This window comes from Mesoplodon bidens, assembly GCF_964165515.1.
Source record: "Mesoplodon bidens genome assembly, chromosome: 10".
Lineage (NCBI taxonomy): Eukaryota > Metazoa > Chordata > Mammalia > Artiodactyla > Ziphiidae > Mesoplodon > Mesoplodon bidens.
In genome coordinates this window covers 45,201,339-45,221,642 of record NC_138172.1, presented here as the reverse complement: position 1 = coordinate 45,221,642, position 20,304 = coordinate 45,201,339, and the positions used below count along the sequence as shown (strand labels likewise).

Genomic DNA, 20,304 nt, shown 5'->3' with positions numbered 1-20,304 from the left:
CGCTACAGCCCCGGCTGCCTTCAGAGGGAAAACTTGAACCTCCAGAACAGACTGTTAGACACTAGAAGCTGAGGTTAGGTCAGCCTCCCAGTCCTCAGCTTCACAGTCAGTACGTCTAGAGCATCCTGGAAGTGAGGTGCCGAGACCAGGACAGCCCCGTCACCCGGAACATGCTGCACCCTGTGGAGGGAGGAACCGGCCTCTCTGCCAGCCCCCCGGTGACGCCGATGCCGGTGTAGTGAGGGCGCTGGGAGGGTTCTTGCCGCACACACCCCTGCACTCCCTGGAGAGGTGGTTCGGGGCGGGGGCGGTGGGTAGGGCTGACGAGTCATTTAAAATGTTAGTGCCACGTGACCAGAGAAAATGGCATGGGAATAAAGAGAGAACTTCCCCCAGGTATCCACCCTTTAGGCAGCCGGTGTGCTGTGTAATGGCTCACTGCATGTGACAGCGCCAGGGCCTGGCAGGTGGGTTCTGGGGGCGGTTCAGGGGCTTGATTAAATGAGTCGGTGAGTGCCTTGTCCCCAGAGCTGAGGGAGGCGGCCGGAGGATGTGGTGGCCCCTGAGCTGCAGCAGCTCTCCCTGCCCTGGGGAGGAGGCCCCACCTGCTAAGGGGTACCTGGCCTTCGCTGGGTGTGCGGGACGCGGGGTGGTGCATGGCATTCCTGGTAGTTTGCTTTCAGAGCCACAAGGTTCTATGGAATCTGCTTCCTGGTGTTTGGAGTTTTGTATTAGTTGGAGAAGAATATGCGGTTGAGGTATTGCTGGGAAGGTGAGTCTGCGGAGAAGGCTCAGCCCCAACCAGCCTTGTTGTATTAATCCTGGATTGGGTGGGGAGGGGACAGCGCCTCCTGGCCTACCCCACCCCCTTTCCTCTGTAGCTTAAGCCAAAGATGTCAGTTCTTACCCGTGGTTACTGTGAGCTGAGGGGAAGGACGGGCTGACTTTGATGGGAGGGTCCCCTGCTCAGCACGGTGGCCCCTGTGGTGTAAGGCACGGACACTGGCTCCCCAGGTTGGGCCACAGGCCTTCCGCTAGACTGGTTTGTGAGGAGCAGGTGATGACCATACCTGGGGACACTGGCCTTGTGCAGACAGCTGAGATGAGGCCCCTGTGAGCAGATGTGTGCTGGCAGAGGGTGGGAGAGCCACCGGGAGGCATGGGCTTGAGTGGGGAGCTTCTGAGAGCCTTTCCTCTCCACGGCCTGCCTCTGTGGGACTCCCCCGCCCCCCAGCTGTGTCCGAGGCCGGCACATCTTCATGCTGTACCAGTTTGGGAGCGCTGGACCCAAATTTGGACCAAACACGTGAAAACGAGACTCCCTGAGGCTGGTGGCCTCTTCCGTACCCACATGTATCACTCCAGCAACTAACATGTCTACACCAGGCATATCTCGTACTGGTTGACAAGCTGCTGCTCCGAAATTGTCCTGTTTGGGCTTTGTTCGGATGGCCCCACCAGAAAAAGGTTTTCTCGTGTTGACCAAGAGTGACTGGATGGCAGCGTTCTCAGTTCTGATGGGGCCCTGCCAGGTGGGTGTGTCCTCCTTGCCAGTCACTGGCCCCCAAGGGCTGCTCTGGCAGGCGGAGTGGGCAGCACGGCTCCACCAGAGTAGCCTGGTCTCAGCCGGGAGCAGGCCAAGTTCAAGTGCATTCCCTCAGCCCTCAAAGGGGCCTTTGATGCACAGAGCAGGAATGCATGGCACCATCTCCGACCACAGTCCTGTCCCCGTGCGACCCACCTCTTTTATGCAGCCCCCTGGCATTTGGCAACAGCTGTATTTCTGTGTAGCGAAGGGTGTGCTATCAGCTAATTTTATACTTCAAGGCACACTGCTTGCTATGCGCCATTCTTTTCTTTGGTAACAGTTGTTAAGGCACAGGTTTAAATGTGTCTCAATTTGCTCCAATAACAAAGTTTCCATTTGAAGCTCTTAATTGCACATCCACACCTATGAGAATAAGAAACCCGAAGCTCCTGGCTGATTGGCCAGGAAGGGGCAGCATGGAGCGGGGAGTGTCAGCAGCTGGGATCTTTGCTGGGTGGCACAAGTCAGCTGCAGGCAGGCGCCGGGCAGCCTCACTGTGGGCCTCGGGCCGGCAGGCTCTGGCTGCCGTCCGCCTGACTTGCCCTCACAGCTCAGCATCGGTGCACCTGGCCAAAGTGGGGTCAGACGTCGAGGGGTGGCAGGGCCAGTGCTGAGCCCCTGTGGGGCTGTGGGCTTCGGGGTCCTCACCTCATGGCCCTGGAGCCTGCGAACGCTGTTTCTGCTTCTCAAGATGATGCTAGGGGCAGCTCTGGGAAGCAGCTGGTCCATCAGGTACTCGGGTGCAAAAGAGGCCAGCTCCTTTGGAAGACAGAGCATTTTACCCTGGGGATGCCTAAATGTCTCTACTTTGGTTTTTCTCACAGTTTGTCGGCCAACAGTGCAGTGGCTTCCTTGGCCCTGGAGATCCTCCAAGCTGCTGGACACTAGGCAAGAAGGCATTTGGCACGAGCCTACTCTGTGGCACCCATCCTCAGCTACACACATTCACCACATGGCACCTACAGCTCTATTTGGATCTAATAAAGTCAGCTGAACCTGGAACCTCTGGCTGAGATGATCTAACTCCAGACCCTAGAAAACCCACTCAGAATGGACCTCCTCGGTGCATGTGGGATGCATCTGGGAACCCCAGGTTTGCTAGCTGTTCTCAGAATGCTCTTTCCCTCTGTGTGGGCCAGGTAGGCCTCTGCTAAAGCCTGCACTGCCTGTGCTAGTCTAGGCCTGCCAGTGCCTATAAGCATCTTTCTTCTCTGGAGAAGAGTTAACAGGCAGGACTAGGCAGGATGCTCTCCCAGCTCCAGCTCCAGAGCAAGCCTTTGGAAGTTATAGTCTCTTGTCTTCCTCCTACTTTTACCTGCTTGGCTCTTCTTCATTTCAGGGATGAAGTGATCCCAAGAATCTTGGGGAGAACTGGGCAAGACTGCACTAACAGGAACAGGTGGTTAAAACTTTGCCTAAAGGAATGCAAAACGCTCAAGGAACGCTGGCTTCCTTGAAGATCTGCTCATCTAGATGGGATGATGGCATCAAGGTAGAATCACACCCCCAACTTCCACCAGTGACCCCCCCTTATCCTCGAAGCCTTTCCAGCTTCTTCCTCACACATATGCCCTTAGTGCCCCCTGTGTAAGAGTCAAGCCTGTGAAAATACTGGGTGGACACTGCGGAAGGGGGCTGGGACTGTTGTACTGAGGGAGGGAGAGGTTGACCCTGGGCAGCTTGAACCAGATGAGCAAGTTGAGAACATTCCTTGGCCTCCTCTCTGGGTCCTCTTGTTTCCCCACCTGCAGAATCAAAGGGCTCGACTAGATCAGTAGCTGCAGTGCTCTGGGCTGCTGCTTAGAGGGGATCTGCCCCTTGACACACACTGCCCGAGCCCAGACGGGCTTCTGTCCCAGGCAGCAGCCCCTATGCGGGGGGAATGGGCGGGGGACGCAGAAGCGGGAGGCACAGGGGCACACAGGCAGCCGCACACCTACTGCATCACAGGAAGCTGGGCACACTGTCACCAACAGGCCCACTTTGCCGCGGTGATCTGGGTAGTGTGCCAGCTTCCATTTGGCTTTGTAACGAACACAGCAGTCCCGTGCCCCCCTCCATCAAAGGCATGGATGTCACTTACCTTATTTAAACCTCACCACCTGCCAAGCAGACCTTCTTATCTCCATTTCATAGATGAGAAAACTGAGGCTCAGAGGAGCCAGCCCACTTGCCCAAGGCCCCACTGCTGGGTTGAACTCGGGACTCGGACTCCACAGCCTGTGTGTCTGCCAGTGGGTGTCCAGAGTCGAGCTGAGTAGCAGGGGTGTAAGGGGGAACGCCACCCAGGAGCAGGCAGTGTCCTTTGCTCTCATAGCCTCCTAACTGCCCACAGGAAGTCCTGCTGGGCAACGTGCCCATCACCAGGCTGTGCGCCCAGGTGGCCCTGGCCTGGCTGGATTTGCCTGTGTTCCTGGGGTGGGGGAAGCTGATGAAGCAGCTGGAGGCCTGGCCCTCAGCTCCTGTTGCTTTGCCTCTTTGGTCCAGGGAACAGGCACAGTTCTCCCTGTTTTCCCAGGAAATCTGTTCTCTCTCCTTTCATTCAGCTCTTAGGGGAACCACCCTAAGTTCTGGACCTAGAGTCCCCCAGAAGGTATTTCAGAGCAATCAAATTCTTCTTTCTCTACCCTCTTGAGTTGAGCAGGGAGGAGTCTTTGCTGCTTAAGGTGAAACAGGAGGAAAGTTTTAACATTCCAGAACTACGTTAAGTGGACCATGCCTGGCCCTGAGTCCCACAGCCTTGCCTCTTTGAGGAAAGGCATATTTGAATAGGTAAGGGGCAAGGAGGAGATGGTCCGAAGCAGGGCTAGTGCCCCACCAAGGGTGTTCAGCCCAGGGTGACAGGCGCTAAAGCTAGCCCACGCCAAGTTTTGCACCCTGGCATGAGGCTATGTCCTCCTGGAGTTAGTTAGGGGGTCTCCTTTTTGTCCTTCTCACAAAGGTGCCTTATGGAAAGCAACAGCCCCAATCCTAATGAGCTGAGGTAGGGGACATGAGCAGTCTGGCTGAGTAGACAAGAGGGAGGCCGAGAGCAGTACCCTTCCCAGCCCCAAATGAGAGGCCCATACCCTTCTGTGGCTTCCCCAGCTCCAGTTCTGAGAAGACCTGGGCCCCAGCCACCCATCAGAGCTCTCAGGATTCTCGCAGTGACCAGAGGCCCAGACCCAGGTAACTACCGGCCCTCCTCTTCCCACCACCTCCAAGCTTTAGCTGTTTGCTGATTGGCTACAGTCCATCAGCTGAGCCCCCCCAGGATGAATGGCATCACTGAAGTTGCAGGGTGAGGGGGCAAAGGAGGCAGCAGGAGCATGCCTTGCACGGAGCAGAGAGGACGGGCGAGTGGCTGCACCGGGCTGCCTTCCTTCCCTAACAACAGGCCCAAAGCTTTGAGACCTTGCCTCAACTTACAGTCTGAGAGTAGGTGCCCAGTGAGGTCCCTCTGTGAAGATCTGTCTGGGGTGACTCTGGCCTGGAGGGTATCCTGAGAGGAACTGACAGTCATCTGGCATCTAAGCAAGTGGCTCTGTAGGACGCAGCAACAAAATTTACTGACTGACGGTTCTTTGGGCTTGTCTAGCTCTTCATGTTTCCCATGTTATCATGAGGTTTCCCCTATTACCTCATGAGGTTCTGAGGTCAATTCTGTGAATGCAGGGCAGCTCTTAGCCCTGTGCGACAGCTCAGAAGTGGAGGCTCTGGTGGCTAAGGCTTTTGTCCATACTGAGTGATAGTGAGAGGACCTGGGTCTCTCCTGCCTCCACTTGAAGCAAAATGCCCTTTATTCTCCCTCCTCCAACAACAGAAAAATATGTAGAAATAAATCTCTGATACATGGACTTATGCAGGGGCTGAGGTAGGAGCCTCAGGAGGGAACTGGTAGGGAAGGGGGCGGCAAGAAGCTACAAAAGCCCAAAGAGGCTTGGTCCCTGGGGAGACCTATCTGGCGTGGGGTGGGGACAAGACTCACTGAGTTTCAGGAGGCTTTGGCCCCAACAGCCTCAAGCTTCCAGGAGGCCCAGGGAGGGAAGTGGCAACAAGCACCAGCCTTGGCCCAGAATAAGGACCAGGGCGGTGTGGAGTCCTGATGTGACCTGGAAGAAGGCTGGCCTTTTACACCTGGCCTCTGGCCTCTCAGAGGCTTGATGCTGAGGTGGCAGAGGAGGCTGGTCACCTCCCTCTAGATTACTCAGGAGGTGGGGAGGTGGAGTGGACACCACACAGGACGTTGATGAATAAGAAAAAGGAAGCACTATACCTTTTCAGCCTCCCGCCCCCATTATTTTCTAATTGCATTTGATGGGTGTTCACTGAAGCAAGGCAAGGCAGTTAGATTCTCACCTAGTAGAACAAAACAACTGCAGTGGAGCAACTCAGCTCTCTGCTGGTTTACAAACCATACGGCACGATTCAGATCTTCTGTTTTTATTACACTAATCAAGACATATTTATCTCAAGATCTTTCACTGTCAAGGATTCCAATAACCAGATCAAAGCCTCATGTCTAGAACACCTCATCCAACATGGAAAAGCTTCATTTTTCAGCTCATTGGTGGTCACTGCAATGGGATCAAATGTCCTACGCACCTCCATCCCCAGGTAACCATTATTCTGTTTTTTTGTGGTAATCTAATTAAATTTTCTTGCTTTTTAGTTTTACTATCTCGGGATGATTTCCTTAAAACAGTATGCCTTTCTTTTTTCACCAATGCAGTCCTATGGCATGCATTTGTGACTTGCTTTTTGTTCAGTATCGTATTTGAGATACACCCATACTATTGTGTTGAAGCTGTAGTCTTTTACTGCATTGTGGCCATTCTCTTGCAAATTATTGGACACATGGGCTTCTAGTGAGGGCTTTTGATATTTTGTTGATCATGGATTTTTTTCCTGCATTAATTTCAGTTTTATCCAAATGGCTACCTAACTGTTCTACACTTTTACTAAAAAGTCCCTCTTTTTCACACTGACCTCCAATGCTACCTTTAAAGTGTCTATTGTCTTCATCTTATTCTGTTCCCTTAGTGTATACTTCTACACACGTGCCAGTAACAGTGTAAATTAACTACCTCTAGCTTTAGTTAGCCTTGACAGCTGACAGAACAAGTCCTCCTATCATCTTATTCTTCACAAGTGTCTTTGCCGTTCTTGGCTCTTTGTCCTTCTAAGTACATTGCAGAACTACCTTGCTGAATCAGATTAACCTTCATATAAAGTTTTTACATGGAACTTCAAAACTATAATGACTTTAGGCAAAGCTCTGAAATGTTTTCTGGTTTAAAAAAAAAAAACACCCTGCTGTGGTTCTTTATGTTAAAAGCTGAACTCACTGAAGATCTTCACTCTAACCAACAGCTAGCTCTAGCCTACTAATAGTTCATGCAATGCCGCCTTGGTTCTTTGTGTCATGCACTGGAGGCACGACTGCCCCCTCACCAGGTACACAAATGTTTCCTCTCCAATCCCAATTACATCTTAGACCACAGGGATGAATTTATAAAGCTTTCTCAAAGGGTCCTCATCCAACAAAAAGGTACTGAATACATGTTTTTAAATACACAGTAAATCACAAACAGCCCTCACCTAAGCACAAAACACTTCCATGCTTTTTAAAGCCCAAAACACAAGTTCTAACAAACAGGTCTACTGACTCTGCCCTCAGGGATGAACTAAGCTTGTCAGACCTACCACCAGGATGACAGGCTCACCTGGCAGAGAACATGGAAGAAGGCCCATTCTAGTTCTCTCTGATACGTTCAGATAAACATCGGCAGGTAAACCATCTTAACTATCAGTTCAAAGTGGAGGTGAAGGAATTCCCCGCTCCAAATGAGTCACACTTCTGTGAAGGTGCTTGAAGTCCAAATCCAGGTGAGTAATTCTTCATTATTACCTTAAAGGAATGAAACCACGTGATGGAGTCTGGGGTGGGGGATGCCTGTTGGGCAACACAGAACAAAACTGAAAGCCAAGGAACTAGATGCCTTTGGTCACGTGGGCAGGATTTTACACATGGCTGCAGCCAGGATGAAGGGGTCTTGGCCATAGGCTCTAAGCCCGGAGTCCTTCAGTTGGAGACAATGGACTCCCCTCTTCTTACACAAGCTCAGAATCAACGTTCAAGGCTGAAACACTTTTGGTGCAATTTAACCCAGGGGCAAGTGCTAAAGAAGCTTGGCAAACAAACAATTCCGTCTACTAGCAGTAAGGCTCTTTCCATCATTACAACTTAAGTTTATTCAACTTCACCCTGAGGAAGACACACAGTGAAATAATTTATTACCCTCGCAAACCACTAAGTGACAAGGAAAAAAAGGTGACACAATCGAATGAATTAAAAGTTTAATTCTGAACCATTTTTATAACCGCATTTTCTCTTGAAGCATTGTATCACCGCAGGTTACAACAACTTTGGGATAAAAGGCAACTGGTAAACTGTCCAAAACAAGGTTCCAAATAACACCTCTTACTGATTTACCCTACCCATACATATCCCAAATAAAGTTTTTGATCAAAAACATGAAATAGATCCACCTGCTTATTTTAAGCATATTAAAAAGGAAACTAATTGGACCATTTCTATTTGTCTATTTTATACAAAAAGGCTACACAATGTTACACTTTATTCAGATTACAATTAGAGTGATTATGAATTAGTGTTCTACACCATTACTCAATTCTTAAAAATTAGAAATTGCTGTAGCAGTATTCACTATAACTTAACACTACGAGAGACTTAAAAAACTAACAAACAGTTACTGCAAAAAAAAGAAAAAAGAAAAAAAAAGAGCTACTTCAAAGCAAGCAAAGTCAGTACCATTACAGATATTTAAAAAAAAATTTTAACAAGCAAGGCTAGAGTTTGATAAATTCCATCTTGTGATCCATTCTTGTGCATTCTTCACTTCTTGAGTCACTCCCAAAATCCATTTGTATTGTTACTCCTCGACCAAAAAGGACCAGAACAAAAAGTTTACTTCAATTGTTCCCATAGGAAACTCAGCTTGGTTAGTGTGTCAGGCACTTTCTGAGATACCAGCCCACCCCTCGAGCCCTCTCAGCAACTCTACAGGCCAATCACAATGCAAGTTCAGACAATACAGCTGTATAAAGAGAGAAAGGCTGCTATTAATGTTTAGAACAGCAAATGTTACTCATTTGAGTATTAAGTTGCAAAAGCTGTGGCAAAAAACATTAAAAGTTAATAACTTCCACACATGACCACGTAACAAACCAGAAATCTGAGAACATTCACATGTTCCAAGACATCTCCTTTCAATGTATCTTTTTTTGTGGCAGATTTACAAATAGGCCTAAACCACTCCCACCCTACCAACCAAGTCTTTCTGAAGTTCTGTAGGCAGAGTAAAAGTATTTTACCCAAACTGGCTTTTTTTAACTTCTTACCTAAAGGATGATTTACAGGTCAGTATCAAACCAGGCCAGCTGATTGCTGTCACCTGGAGGCAGCCCATCCATGAGGTCCTGGGCATGCCCCAGATCTGGCAGCCCATCAACTGGATAGTCAGCACCAGGGTGGTGGCCGCCCATCTCATGCTCCATCATGGGGTCCATACCCAAGGCATCCTGGCCGTATCCACCAGAGTGAAAAGAACGATAGCTGGGATCTAGGAGAGTCGGGGGTAGCAACGAAATGGGTAAGGGAGAGAGAGAAGACATAAAAGTGAACACTAAGGTTAGGGACATCCAAGGGCAGCAAGCTTGTCAGAAAGCACTGCTTTCCAACCTCTTCAACGTCTAGCTTTCTTCAGCTAAGTGCCAGTGCCAGGCCACCCACGAGGCTACACAAAGTCTGTTTCCTCCAAAGGCAGACCAGCAGGTTCTAGTCCTGGACATCTGGCATTTACCCAGGCAGGGACAGGTTCCTGAGGGGGGAGCAGCAGCAAGCAATCTACTGTGTGTGACACCTAGGCATCAAGCAGTCATGGCAGGAGGTGAAGGCAATAACAAGGAGGTCTGGCAATTGTAATCTATTTGTTAGAAAGTCCAGGCGACACCCACAAAAGTACAAAGAAAATGTGCCAGTTTCCAATGAAACCTTTATATGTTTTATATTAAGGGTTAACATTTACATGTACCTATCAAGGTAAGAAGCTTATAAGCTTTAGTGGTTTATTAACTAGGAAAAACCAGGTAAGATTATACATTTAAGAGGAATAGTTACAGCTGTTAGTGGTCTACCCCTAATTATGCTCCACTCACCACTACCCAGATTTGAATTGTATTTTTAGAGTTTTCTGAAAAGCTAACTATGTAAATACCCATCCCAGATCTGAGCTTGGGGACAGAAGTTTCCATACTCTCACTTCCTGGGTGGGTTGTAGACACAGGTATTATGGGCTCTCTGAACAAAAAAAGCTGAATAAAAAGCCAGGCGACTTGTAACATCCTGCACTGTACTGCAGAGGCCTAGCAGTAGTAACACATATTTATTGGTGACACATATTTATTGGTGTGATCCTACTGCTTGCTCAGTGTGTGGCTCACAATTCCCTGTGCTCCAATAAAGATACTATTGCTGACTCTAGAATTTAAGAACTGCCTTTAATTGCTACCACTACTTTCCTGCCAACACTGGTTTCCCAGATGAGCAAACCAGCTCTTTTGATAAAGCTTTGGACCTTCAGCTTGATCTGGAAATAATCAAGAAATGTGAGACACATACCATCCTGGCGATATCCAAGGGGTTCTCCCTGGGCACCGATATCAAGTCCAAGATCAGCAGTCTAGATAAACAGGTACAAGGCAAAGAAGCAAAATGAAAATTCTCAACTCAAAGCATACTGTCTAATATTTTGAAAACATACTTATTTTCAGATTACGAAAATAATAAAGAACTCAAACATTATAGAAATACTTAGAAAATGCAGAATTACTTTGAAATACAGATGTAATACAATACAGAAATACTTCAAACTCTACCCTTCAAAGATACCTAGAGAAACATGTTTTCCCATTGCACACAGTATTAAAAGTACTAATTTATTCTTTCCACAGGTATATATTATTAAGTACTTACTATGTGCCAGGCACTGTTCCTGGTGCTAGAAATATAACAGGAAACAAAACAGGCAAAGTGTCTACCCGCAAAAGGAGTTGCTGACGGGATATGTTATATGAAAAGACTTTTAGAGCCTGCGCAGCTAGAAGAACGAAGTTGCCATTAACTGTGAGAGGAGAGGTCTGGAGAAAGGGAGTGGGTGAGGAAGTTCAGAGCTCAAGTTGGAACATATTAAGATTGCCTATTAAACAGCCAACCAACATACTACTCATTGTTTGGCAGTTCGCTTTATTTTTTTTCCACCTAACAATATGTAGGATCTCTCTCCATTCATTCAACAAATATAATTCACTTTATGTACCATAATTGAAAAAACTTTCAGGGTGGTTCTACTGTTTCAATGAACAACTGTATTGAGGACAAATACTGAACAAATGAATAGAAATTCAAGTAGAAAAGTAGGTGAAAAATTGAGCCTTTTTTAAGAAGTACTGATAAACCGACCTCCAACTAACAGTGGTTAATAGACTGCCTCTTTCTGACAACCTTTTGAAAAATGTTCTTTAGTCTGCTAACTTTTTCATCTGTCTCCCCTGGAAATTCTAACTTGTTTGTTCTGAACAGGCTGTTTAAAGCTGTAGTTTTTCCTCACAGCAGTTGCCAAAAGAGTGTAAAGAATGAATATTCAAGCCAAGGACACAGTCAGTGCAAATGAACGTGTACTGAGTGGTTTGAGAGGAAACCACAAACTGCCTTATACCTGCTCTAGCAAACGGCCAAATAAACGTGCTCACGCTGCCTACCTCATTCCAAGCCATTGGCTCCGTTCTGAAGAGAGAACTGGTCAGCTCAACCGAAAGCCGTTTCTTATAATCCTGTGGCTTGTCCTCAGACATTCGGAACAAAACAGCAGCTGCATATGTTGCTGGGAGAGGGATGGAATAAAGGTCCTTGAGGAAAAGCTGAGGCGTCACTGTACACAAGCTAAAGGCTCTGGTTCCTTTCCTACTTACCCACACCTTCATTCCTAGAATGAAGTAATTCTGTCAGAGGAGCTGTGGCTCCCTCAGCTTCAATAGCTTCTGCAGCCTCCTTGTCCTGAGCAAGTTCACAGAGGACCCCTGCAGCTACTCTTTGGATATTTTCAATGGGAGAATAAAGCAGCTAAGGAGAAAACATACACCCAAAACCTAGTTAAACCTAAAGTTAAAACATGGCAAGCACCCCATGCACTGTAAACATTCCCAATTCCCAATTCAGAGTGTAAGTGGTATTCGTACTGCTTGTATTAAATCATAAACTCTAAATTTATGTTCCTGAGTGATGCTCAGGAGCAATGGTTTTCTAGAGCATTTTTAGCTACGAACCTTTTCTTCAGAGTTTTATTCAAGCTAAAACTTGGAAGACCCAGAGGTGGCTGGAGGCCTGTGCTCTGGCAGCCCAGACCAGCTTTCGTCCCTTCAAAACTGAGCAACCCTAAAAGTGGAGTAGAAAGTCTCCTTCCTTTCTTGAGGTTCTAGTCCCAATGTTTCTCCTTCTACTGCCCAAGAAAAAAGAAGGGAATTTTCATAAATGTATTCAACTAAAAGGACATGACACATTGAGATTCTGTTTTTTATACTTAGAACAGGAAGCAGGGGCAGTACTGCCATTTTAGAAATGGTGATAGTAGATGAAAAATTAAATGCTGGTGCCCCTATTTTGGTCTCTAATTTCCTGATATTTTGCTTATCTTTAAAATCCTGAAATTTTACTGACACACAGAATCTAGAACACCTCACTTAAAAGCAACATACCTGCACAAACAATGGAATGGTATTTAGGCCTCTGATAACAATTCGGTTGTGAACATCCCGAGCTAGGATGTGAAGGGCTCCAGTACAACCTTCAACTATTTCTTCCATGCGGACCCCCTCCTACCAAAAGAAATATGGTTAATAAATAGGGCATTGTCCTCTCTAAAGTTTATATATTTGAAAGGCTTTCTGTTCTGAGTAGCAATTACTAGATTAGTTATTCACGTTATAAACCCAAAGTTCCCCAGAATTTGCAATTCATTAGTTCAGGAATGAAGGTGGACGCCATTCAGTCGAATGTCACTTTCTGAAAGTGGCCTCTTGTCAACACTAATTCCAAGCAGCACCCCTCCCCCATCACGGTACTGTGCACAGCAAAGCACAGCTTCAATATACCTCTGAATCCCAAAGATAACTTTCTTACAGCCAGGGCACCAATCACTCTGGGTAAAGGGATATATAAAGAAAAGATACACAAAGATGGGAAAGTAACGTGCAGACTATGTCAGTGTTTTCTCTCAGATGCTCCCTCTATCTTTGTACATCTATGTGTATTTGGTGAAAACTTCGCAGAGTTTTATCACCAACTGCTAAAATTCTACTGAGCTGCCAGTAGAAAATCCACTCACCTCCTCCAAGACTATTCAACTGATAGGCTATACGGGAGAAGGAAGTTAGCTTTTGCAAAATATAACTACCATCTGCTTTCCCTCTACCTGAGTTTTTAAAAAGGTCATAATTCTGCTACTTGCAGCAGCTTTTATATTCAACTTCATTTTTATAAGGAAACAAAAGCTCCTTTCTTCCTAGAGAGATTTTAAAAGGTACCCTTTGCATTCTATTAAGTCACCTCATGGAGACAGGCCAACACCAAAAGTAATGAATAGAGAAAGGCAAAGCCTCCTAATGAGTGCATCCATATCACAACTAGCAATCAGAGTCTCAAGATCTGTTCTGGTAAAGTCTTGTTCTCTAAAGTAACCTGATTAAAGAAGAGAGAATCTTTGAAGGTCTGAGTCTTAAAACACATTCTGAGATCAGAAGTGTCTTTAGATACTTGTAATGAAGCTAGTTTTAAGACTGCAAACTTGACATCAAAGTTTCAGGCTAAGATTATAGGTAAAGATCCCAGAAATGCTACTACTTAGTCTTGTAATTTGTTGGCATTCGTTAAGTCCAGGGAAATAGTTTAAACCACTCTTGGAAGAGCTAGTAAAAGGTACATTAAACATTTATAGGTAGAACTGCAGTGGGGGATTAGAGACTCTGAAATCAGACAGACTTGGATTCAAATTATGGCTCTGCTACTTCCTAAGGATGTGAACCCTTTGTATGGATTAAATGAGACCCCAAAGCAGTAAATCGCACTCCACACCCCCTTTGTACGACTGAGGAGGCAACGATGTGAAGGACATGTCAAAGGACGTACCACTAGGGGCCACATTACTCCTTATCTTCTGTGCAGCCACAGAGACATGTCAGTTTTTTTAGTCAATAGCAAGCAGCCCTTCAGGCAGGCAGGAGGATGGAGGGAGCCAATGACCTCAGTAGTTCAGGATCTTACGGATTTTTGCATTCCTTTTAAATAGCCAGGTGTCACTATTAAGATTTACCTACCACAAACTGCTGCTGTGTTCCACCCATAGATGTACGGCGCTGGGTATCCTGATGTGCACGAACCAGCAACTGAACTAGTCGTGGAATGGCACCCTGCTCACGCAAAGGTGCGTGATTTGCGGGACAAAGGGCAAGGTTTCGAATCAATCCAACAGTAGCCTGCAGAAAAGAAGGAAGAGTTAAGAACTGGCAAACAACTCAACAAAACCATTTTCTTACCCTAAAATTCCTAACACTACATCTATCACAATCACTTGAAAGTAAAACTGACTACAGAAGCACTTCAAACCCTCACCTCCATCCCAGACATATTTCCTACTTACTAAAGAATACAACTCCTACTTATCAAACCCTGGTGCCTAGACAGCCATCTAATAATAGTCAGAGGTAGTACATTTTCAATTCTGTAACCTTCTACTTTCGCTGACAATTTACCTTGATCAGAGGCCAATGGGATGGTGGATGTAGGAGTTTAACCACAACTGGCAGTCCATAGTGAAGGCGAACAGCATTCTGGGCCATCTCAGCTTCCTGGTGTCGGCTGGTCAGATGACGAAGAGCACAGATGGCAGGCTCAGTGATATCCTCCCTGTCACCAGCACGAAGGACAGTACGCACAAGAGCCTCTATACCACCCACTTGGCACACCATCATCTTGTTCTTGTAATTATTGCAAGTGAGATTAGAAAGAATTCCAGCTGCGCAGGTGACCACATTTATATCATCTGAGCCCAGAAGCTGAACAAGGGTCCCAAGAAGACCTTCCATCCCTTCCTATGGAGATGAAAACAGATGCTCAGGACATATTCAGCTTGACTCTTTTTTCATTAAGGCACCAGTTTACTCAGAATTTACCTGTTTAGTTGCAGCATCTGAAAGATTCCTCAGAGTCCAAAGACAATTCTGAACAAGACGTTGACTTGGATCTGTCAGGTGAAGTCCTAAAGCTTGCATTCCACCTAAAAAGATTAAAAAATATCTAAGGCGATGGCTATTAGCTCACAAGTCGTATCAGTACAAAGTGTCTTCTCTAGTCTTACTTAGAAGGTGTCCCTCTTTATTGCCAAAGCTTATCCCCTCCATCTAAGTCCTTTATTTCCTTTCATTTTCTACAATGCTGCTCAGTTTCCCTTTCTTTTCCAGTTCATCTCACCTAGTGACAGTTTCTGTCAAGTATCTATTGTTCCTCTCCTGTGTGGAAAAAGCCTTCATTCTCTCCACAGTCCCCCTGTAGGTAATATTCCTATTACTTATTTCCTTTCATCCAATTATTTCAAAAATATTTAATACCAGGCCCTGGTTTGAATTGGAGCTATACCAGTGAGCAGAACAGTCTAAAATTCCTACCTTCACAGAGCTCATGGTCTACTTGGAGGCAGACAATAAACAAATACACAATTAGTAAACTAAAACTATACAGTGTGAAATGGTGTTAAGTGCTACAAAAAACGTAACACAAGACAAAGGAGGGGGCTACATTTTTAAGTAGGGTAATTAGTCCACCTAAGTGTGAAGGTGACATCTGAGCAAAGACCTGAAGGAGTTATGTAAACTCATGGGGTGAGAACAATCCAAAAAGAAGGCACCAGAACGCTTAATGTCTGGGACTGTATAAAAGACAGTGACTCAAAAGATGTGCTTCAAAGTTTCACAACCTTCCATCATTTAGGACCCTAATGAAGGACGTTTACACTGGCAGCAGAGTCTAAATGGAAGCTCAACTCCCCACACACTGGCTTAACTTCACCATCTCTCTCCTACTGACATCACTTCTAAATGCAGTGGGATGTACTTTCCGTTGTCTCCTTGTTTATCTTTTCAGGTCTGCTTTACTTCCTCAATTAGGTTAGGTCTACTTGCTATAATTCTCACGGCACCCTGTACTCTTCCCTTCACAGCATTTATCACAACTATAATTTAGCCTACCACCCCTACAGTAAGACAAGATCTGGTTCATTCCTCATAGTAGCTCCAGCTGCTAACAGAGAGCACAAGGCTGATGCTACTTCCCTGGTTGTCCAGTGGCTAAGACTCCATGCTCCCTATACAGGGGGCCCAGGTTCGATCCCTGGTCAGGGAACTAGATACCACATGCCACAACTAAGAGTTCACATGCCGCAACTAAAGACCCCGCATGCCACAACTAAAAGATCCCTGACACAGCAACAAAGATCCCACGTGCCTCAACTAAGACCTGGCGCAGCCAAATAAATTTTTTTTTAAAAGTAAAATTATATTTAGAAAAAAAGACTTGATTCCCCTCAGATCTCATTCCCTCCCTCCACTGTTAAGAGAGTGGATCTTAGTTCCAGATGCCTCTCAGAATAGCCTGAGAGACTTAAACATACACATTCTGATTCAGCATGCCCAGGGTAAAAGTCCAGTGCAGATAGCTTAGAGGCACCCCCGCCTCTTCCTATCCCCGCTAGTAAGTATGTAGCCCTTACTCACATACACTAAGAGGGCAACTCCCAAATCTCTATCCCAGCCCAGTCTTCCCTTGCATTCCAATAGCATACATTGCCAGCTACCTACTGACTTTTAGTCACTTTGAATATGTCAACTCAAATAACATTCATCCTTTGCTATGTATTTTTAGTATCTAATGACTTCATTCCTAGAAGCCTGTAACACATCCCAGTGGCCTGGTCTGCTTGCCTTTAGTCATTTGAACTGTCATACGATGCTAATATTAATATTCCCAACACCTCATCGTGATGCTGTGCCACTGCTCAACAGCCATCAATAGCTTCTCATTATAAAGACCAGGGACTTCGCTGGTGGTGCAGTGGTTAAGAATCTGCCTGCCAATGCAGGGGACACGGGTTGAAGCTCTGGTCCAGGAAGATCCCACCTGCTGTAGAGCAACTAAGCCCATGCACCACAACTACTGAGCCTGTGCTCTAGAGCCCGTGAGCTACAACTACTGAGCCCTTGCATCACAACTGCTGAAGCCCACGCGCCTAAGCCCGTGCTCCGCAACAAGAGAAGACACCGCAGTGAGAAGCCCGCGCGCCACAAGGACGAGTCGCCGCAACTAGAGAAAGCCCGCGCACAGCAATGAAGACCCAACGCAGCCAAAAATAAATAAGTAAAAAAAAAAAAGACAAAGACCATATGCTTTAGCATAAGCTTCAGGAGCCCTTTAGGATTTGGATCCCACCTAGTAATTTCAAATTGAACTAAGCATTCTACACCTGTGTTTCCAAAGCTGGAATAAAGCATGAATAAACATCTTCCAGGGACCTAGAAACTCCTGCACAATATAGCCCTGCCTGGCTCTAGCTCATTACCCTCATCCTGAGCTATTCATCCCATTACTCACTAGGTTCTAGTTACACAGACTTTCTCCTCAGCACCTAGAACTCAACAATTTCTTTGCTACCTTCAGGACCATCTGGAAGGCACTTAATCCTTCTCATATAGCTTACACCTTCTCATTCTGCAATTTCACTTAACATCCCCCTCTCAGGGAAGCCCCTTCCCTCCCCATTAATTCTGTATCACTATTTGCTTGCTGTTCATTTCTCTTGTAACATTCATTCCAATGTGATCACTCCATCTTTTTGTATATTTTTCTCACATTTACCACCTATAAGAATAAATACAGGGACCATACCTATTTTGTTATCCATTGTATACCATGTGCTTATTACAGTGCTTGAAACACAGGGGCTGAATATTTTCAGAATAAACAAATGAGCATCAGAATAACCTAGGGAACTTCTAAAAATCAAGATTCCTAGGCCTCCAGTCCCATACATTTCCAGCTACCTACTGACTCTCTTGTCGCCTCAACACTCCAGGGATTCTGATTAAATAAGTCTATAAATCTGTATTTTTTGCATGCATTCCAGGTATTTCTGGAATAGCTGTTATCAAGCCAAGTATTAGCCATCATTTTTTTTTTTTTTTTTTTTTGCGGTACGCAGGCCTCTCACTGCTGTGGCCTCTCCCGTTGCGGAGCACAGGCTCCGGACGCACAGGCTCAGCGGCCATGACTCACGGGCCCAGCCGCTCCGCGGCATGTGGGATCTTCCCAGACCGGGGCACAAACCCGTGTCCCCTGCATCGCCAGGCGGACTCTCAACCACTGTGCCACCAGGGAAGCCCCTAGCCATCATTTTTGATGGGTAATATGAACACTGCCTAAACTAGGCTTGAATAGCACCAAAGAAGGTGTCAAGCAGAACATATGCTTTGTCTGAATGTAACTTTGGCTTCAAACTGAATAGGACCATCTACTTTCAGCCTTTTAAGATCCGTTCTATCACCCTTTTCCTAAGAAAGGTAATCTAATTAGAACTACACGTGCTGCAAACATGAGAACCCAGAATAGACAAGTATACTTACCAGCTTCTACAATAGCCGGCTTATTACTAGAGCAGACAGACAGCACCTTCAGTACTCTGCTTGTGGTCCACAGTAGCTTCTCATAGGTATAGGTCCTCATTATATTCACTAAAGCTTGAGGTCCACCACTAGCCAAAATGATCAGCTAGAAAGATGTGTATATATTGTTAGTCATGGAATCTTGATCAAATGCCTGAGAAAAGCTACTATTACCAACCTATTTTATTATACAAGAATTTCAGCCAGCTTAATGACTTAAATATATTCCTGGTCATCATTAGCTAGACCCCCATACTGGGGCCCTATTTAACCCCTCCTTCTACAACATCTCACTCAAATTCATGCACCCCAGTCCTCCCAAAAATATATAAACTCTGGCCCAATTTACTTCTTCCCACACTGATCATAGTAAAAGGAAAAACAAGAACAACCAAACACCATGTTGGTATGAAACAGTAATGCCCAGATACACAAGTTACATCAAAGCCAACGTGTTGAGTGAAAATGTGACCCAGAATGGGCACTTAAAAACTCTTAATGATCTGGCTCTTTGCTTTTCCTCATCATAACCACCTCAAAAAGAGACAGCATAAAATAGTCATTCTTGCCCTTTACTCCCCCGCACACCCCCACCTCCTGACTCTACCCCGATCTTCTGAAAACACATCTCATCACTTCAGGCCTCTGCTAAAAACTGTTTCCCATTATTCTTTTAACATGTTCCACTAAGCCCTGCGGGATCTGCCCTATCAACAGCCTCACCTCACACACTTCCTCTTCCTTACTCTTTGCATTTCTTGAATTTCCAAATCTTGCCCTGCTCCTCCCTCAGCAGAACTGTCAAAGATGCCATTTCCTCTCCCTAACCTTCATTCACCTTAATCAATCCCTTCTTAACCTTAAGAGCTAAACTCAACTATCACTTTCTCCAAGAAATCTGCTTGAACCCTCAAAAGATGGTCTGGTTCATTTACATGCTCTCATAGCCCCTTTACTTCCCCCTAACACACGAATTAAATAGTAATTAGGGAATTATTTCAGTGTCTCTCTTCCACCCAAGAATGAAAGCTTTAAGAGAAGCTTGCATGCTATATCCCTATCACCTAGCATAGTGCGTTACATACTGACAACTCAAATATTTAAAGAAATAGAGATGTCCAACTTTTCTAGGATATATACAAAGGGTGAGGCATACAATGAATTTGCCAAAATCCATAGAAGGACATGACATTGGGGGTCTCCCATGCTCCATGTCAACCACATTCAGTACAATTCCTTTACCTTGCTTTCTTGATTGCCATAAGCTAAAATCTGAAGGCAGTCTGTTGTAATAGCCAAGAATTTAACATTTGTTTTGTTGAGCAAGGCAACCATTTTCTGCAGCCCGCCAGCTAAACGCACTGCCATTTTAGCTCCTTCCTGATGCAATAAAAGGTTGTGGAGAGTTGTAATGGCATAAAACAATACAGAATCCACTGGTGAACTGGGAAGAAGAAAAAAGTCTCATCAGAAATGTTGTGATTGCACTCTTCTCCTTCTGAGCTTGGAGCATTCTGACCATGTTTTCTTACCCAAGCATCTTCACCAGGGCAGGAATGCCCCCAGACTTAAAGATGGCCAGCAAGCCCTCACGATGATGGGAAAGATTGTGCAAGGTCCCAGCAGTACAGCGAGCCGTCTCCACATCATTTGTATTCTGCATGGTGCGTACAATAGCAGACACCATCTGAGGAGAACGCATGATGGCGTGTCTGGAAGCTTCCTTTTTAGAAAGCTGATGGACCATAACTGCAGCCTTATTAACCACCACCTATAATGTACAGGAATTAAGAGACGTCATTTTCCAGTTTTCAAATACTGATGCTGGGTAGATATTATAAGACCAGTTCCTTGGGAGTTTCCTTCAAAGCAGATTAAAAAGCTAGCCATGT

The 20,304-nt window shown here is 45.8% G+C and overlaps 2 protein-coding genes and 1 long non-coding RNA gene across 4 annotated transcripts in view; 2 read left to right on the top strand and 1 right to left on the bottom strand.

Moving 5' to 3' along the window:
- ULK4 (unc-51 like kinase 4) overlaps window positions 1-2,579 on the top strand; it is a 550,770-nt gene extending 548,191 nt beyond the window's left edge. The window contains exon 35 of the mRNA XM_081246952.1: window positions 2,413-2,579. Coding sequence (XP_081103078.1) covers window positions 2,413-2,476 — 64 coding nt within the window. The 3' untranslated portion in view covers window positions 2,477-2,579. The remainder of the gene's footprint in view (window positions 1-2,412) is intronic.
- A 284-nt stretch (window positions 2,580-2,863) lies between these two features.
- Window positions 2,864-7,763, top strand: LOC308623991. Its single transcript, XR_014016911.1, has 3 exons — window positions 2,864-3,080; window positions 4,676-4,756; window positions 6,044-7,763. It is a non-coding gene; the product is annotated as an uncharacterized lncRNA (long non-coding RNA).
- Window positions 7,764-7,912: 149 nt separating this feature from the next.
- CTNNB1 (catenin beta 1) overlaps window positions 7,913-20,304 on the bottom strand; it is a 40,984-nt gene continuing 28,592 nt past the window's right edge. Inside the window, exons 5-16 of one of the 2 annotated variants that reach the window (XM_081246829.1) lie at window positions 19,945-20,183; window positions 19,655-19,856; window positions 18,374-18,518; window positions 14,876-14,979; window positions 14,456-14,794; window positions 14,021-14,179; window positions 12,404-12,523; window positions 11,621-11,771; window positions 11,411-11,532; window positions 10,272-10,332; window positions 8,993-9,213; window positions 7,913-8,688 (exon numbers count right to left, since the gene is read on the bottom strand). In XM_081246829.1, coding sequence (XP_081102955.1) covers window positions 9,005-9,213; window positions 10,272-10,332; window positions 11,411-11,532; window positions 11,621-11,771; window positions 12,404-12,523; window positions 14,021-14,179; window positions 14,456-14,794; window positions 14,876-14,979; window positions 18,374-18,518; window positions 19,655-19,856; window positions 19,945-20,183 — 1,851 coding nt within the window. In that variant the 3' untranslated portion in view covers window positions 7,913-8,688; window positions 8,993-9,004. The remainder of the gene's footprint in view (window positions 8,689-8,992; window positions 9,214-10,271; window positions 10,333-11,410; window positions 11,533-11,620; window positions 11,772-12,403; window positions 12,524-14,020; window positions 14,180-14,455; window positions 14,795-14,875; window positions 14,980-18,373; window positions 18,519-19,654; window positions 19,857-19,944; window positions 20,184-20,304) is intronic. The other variant, XM_081246830.1, reaches the window with a different exon arrangement.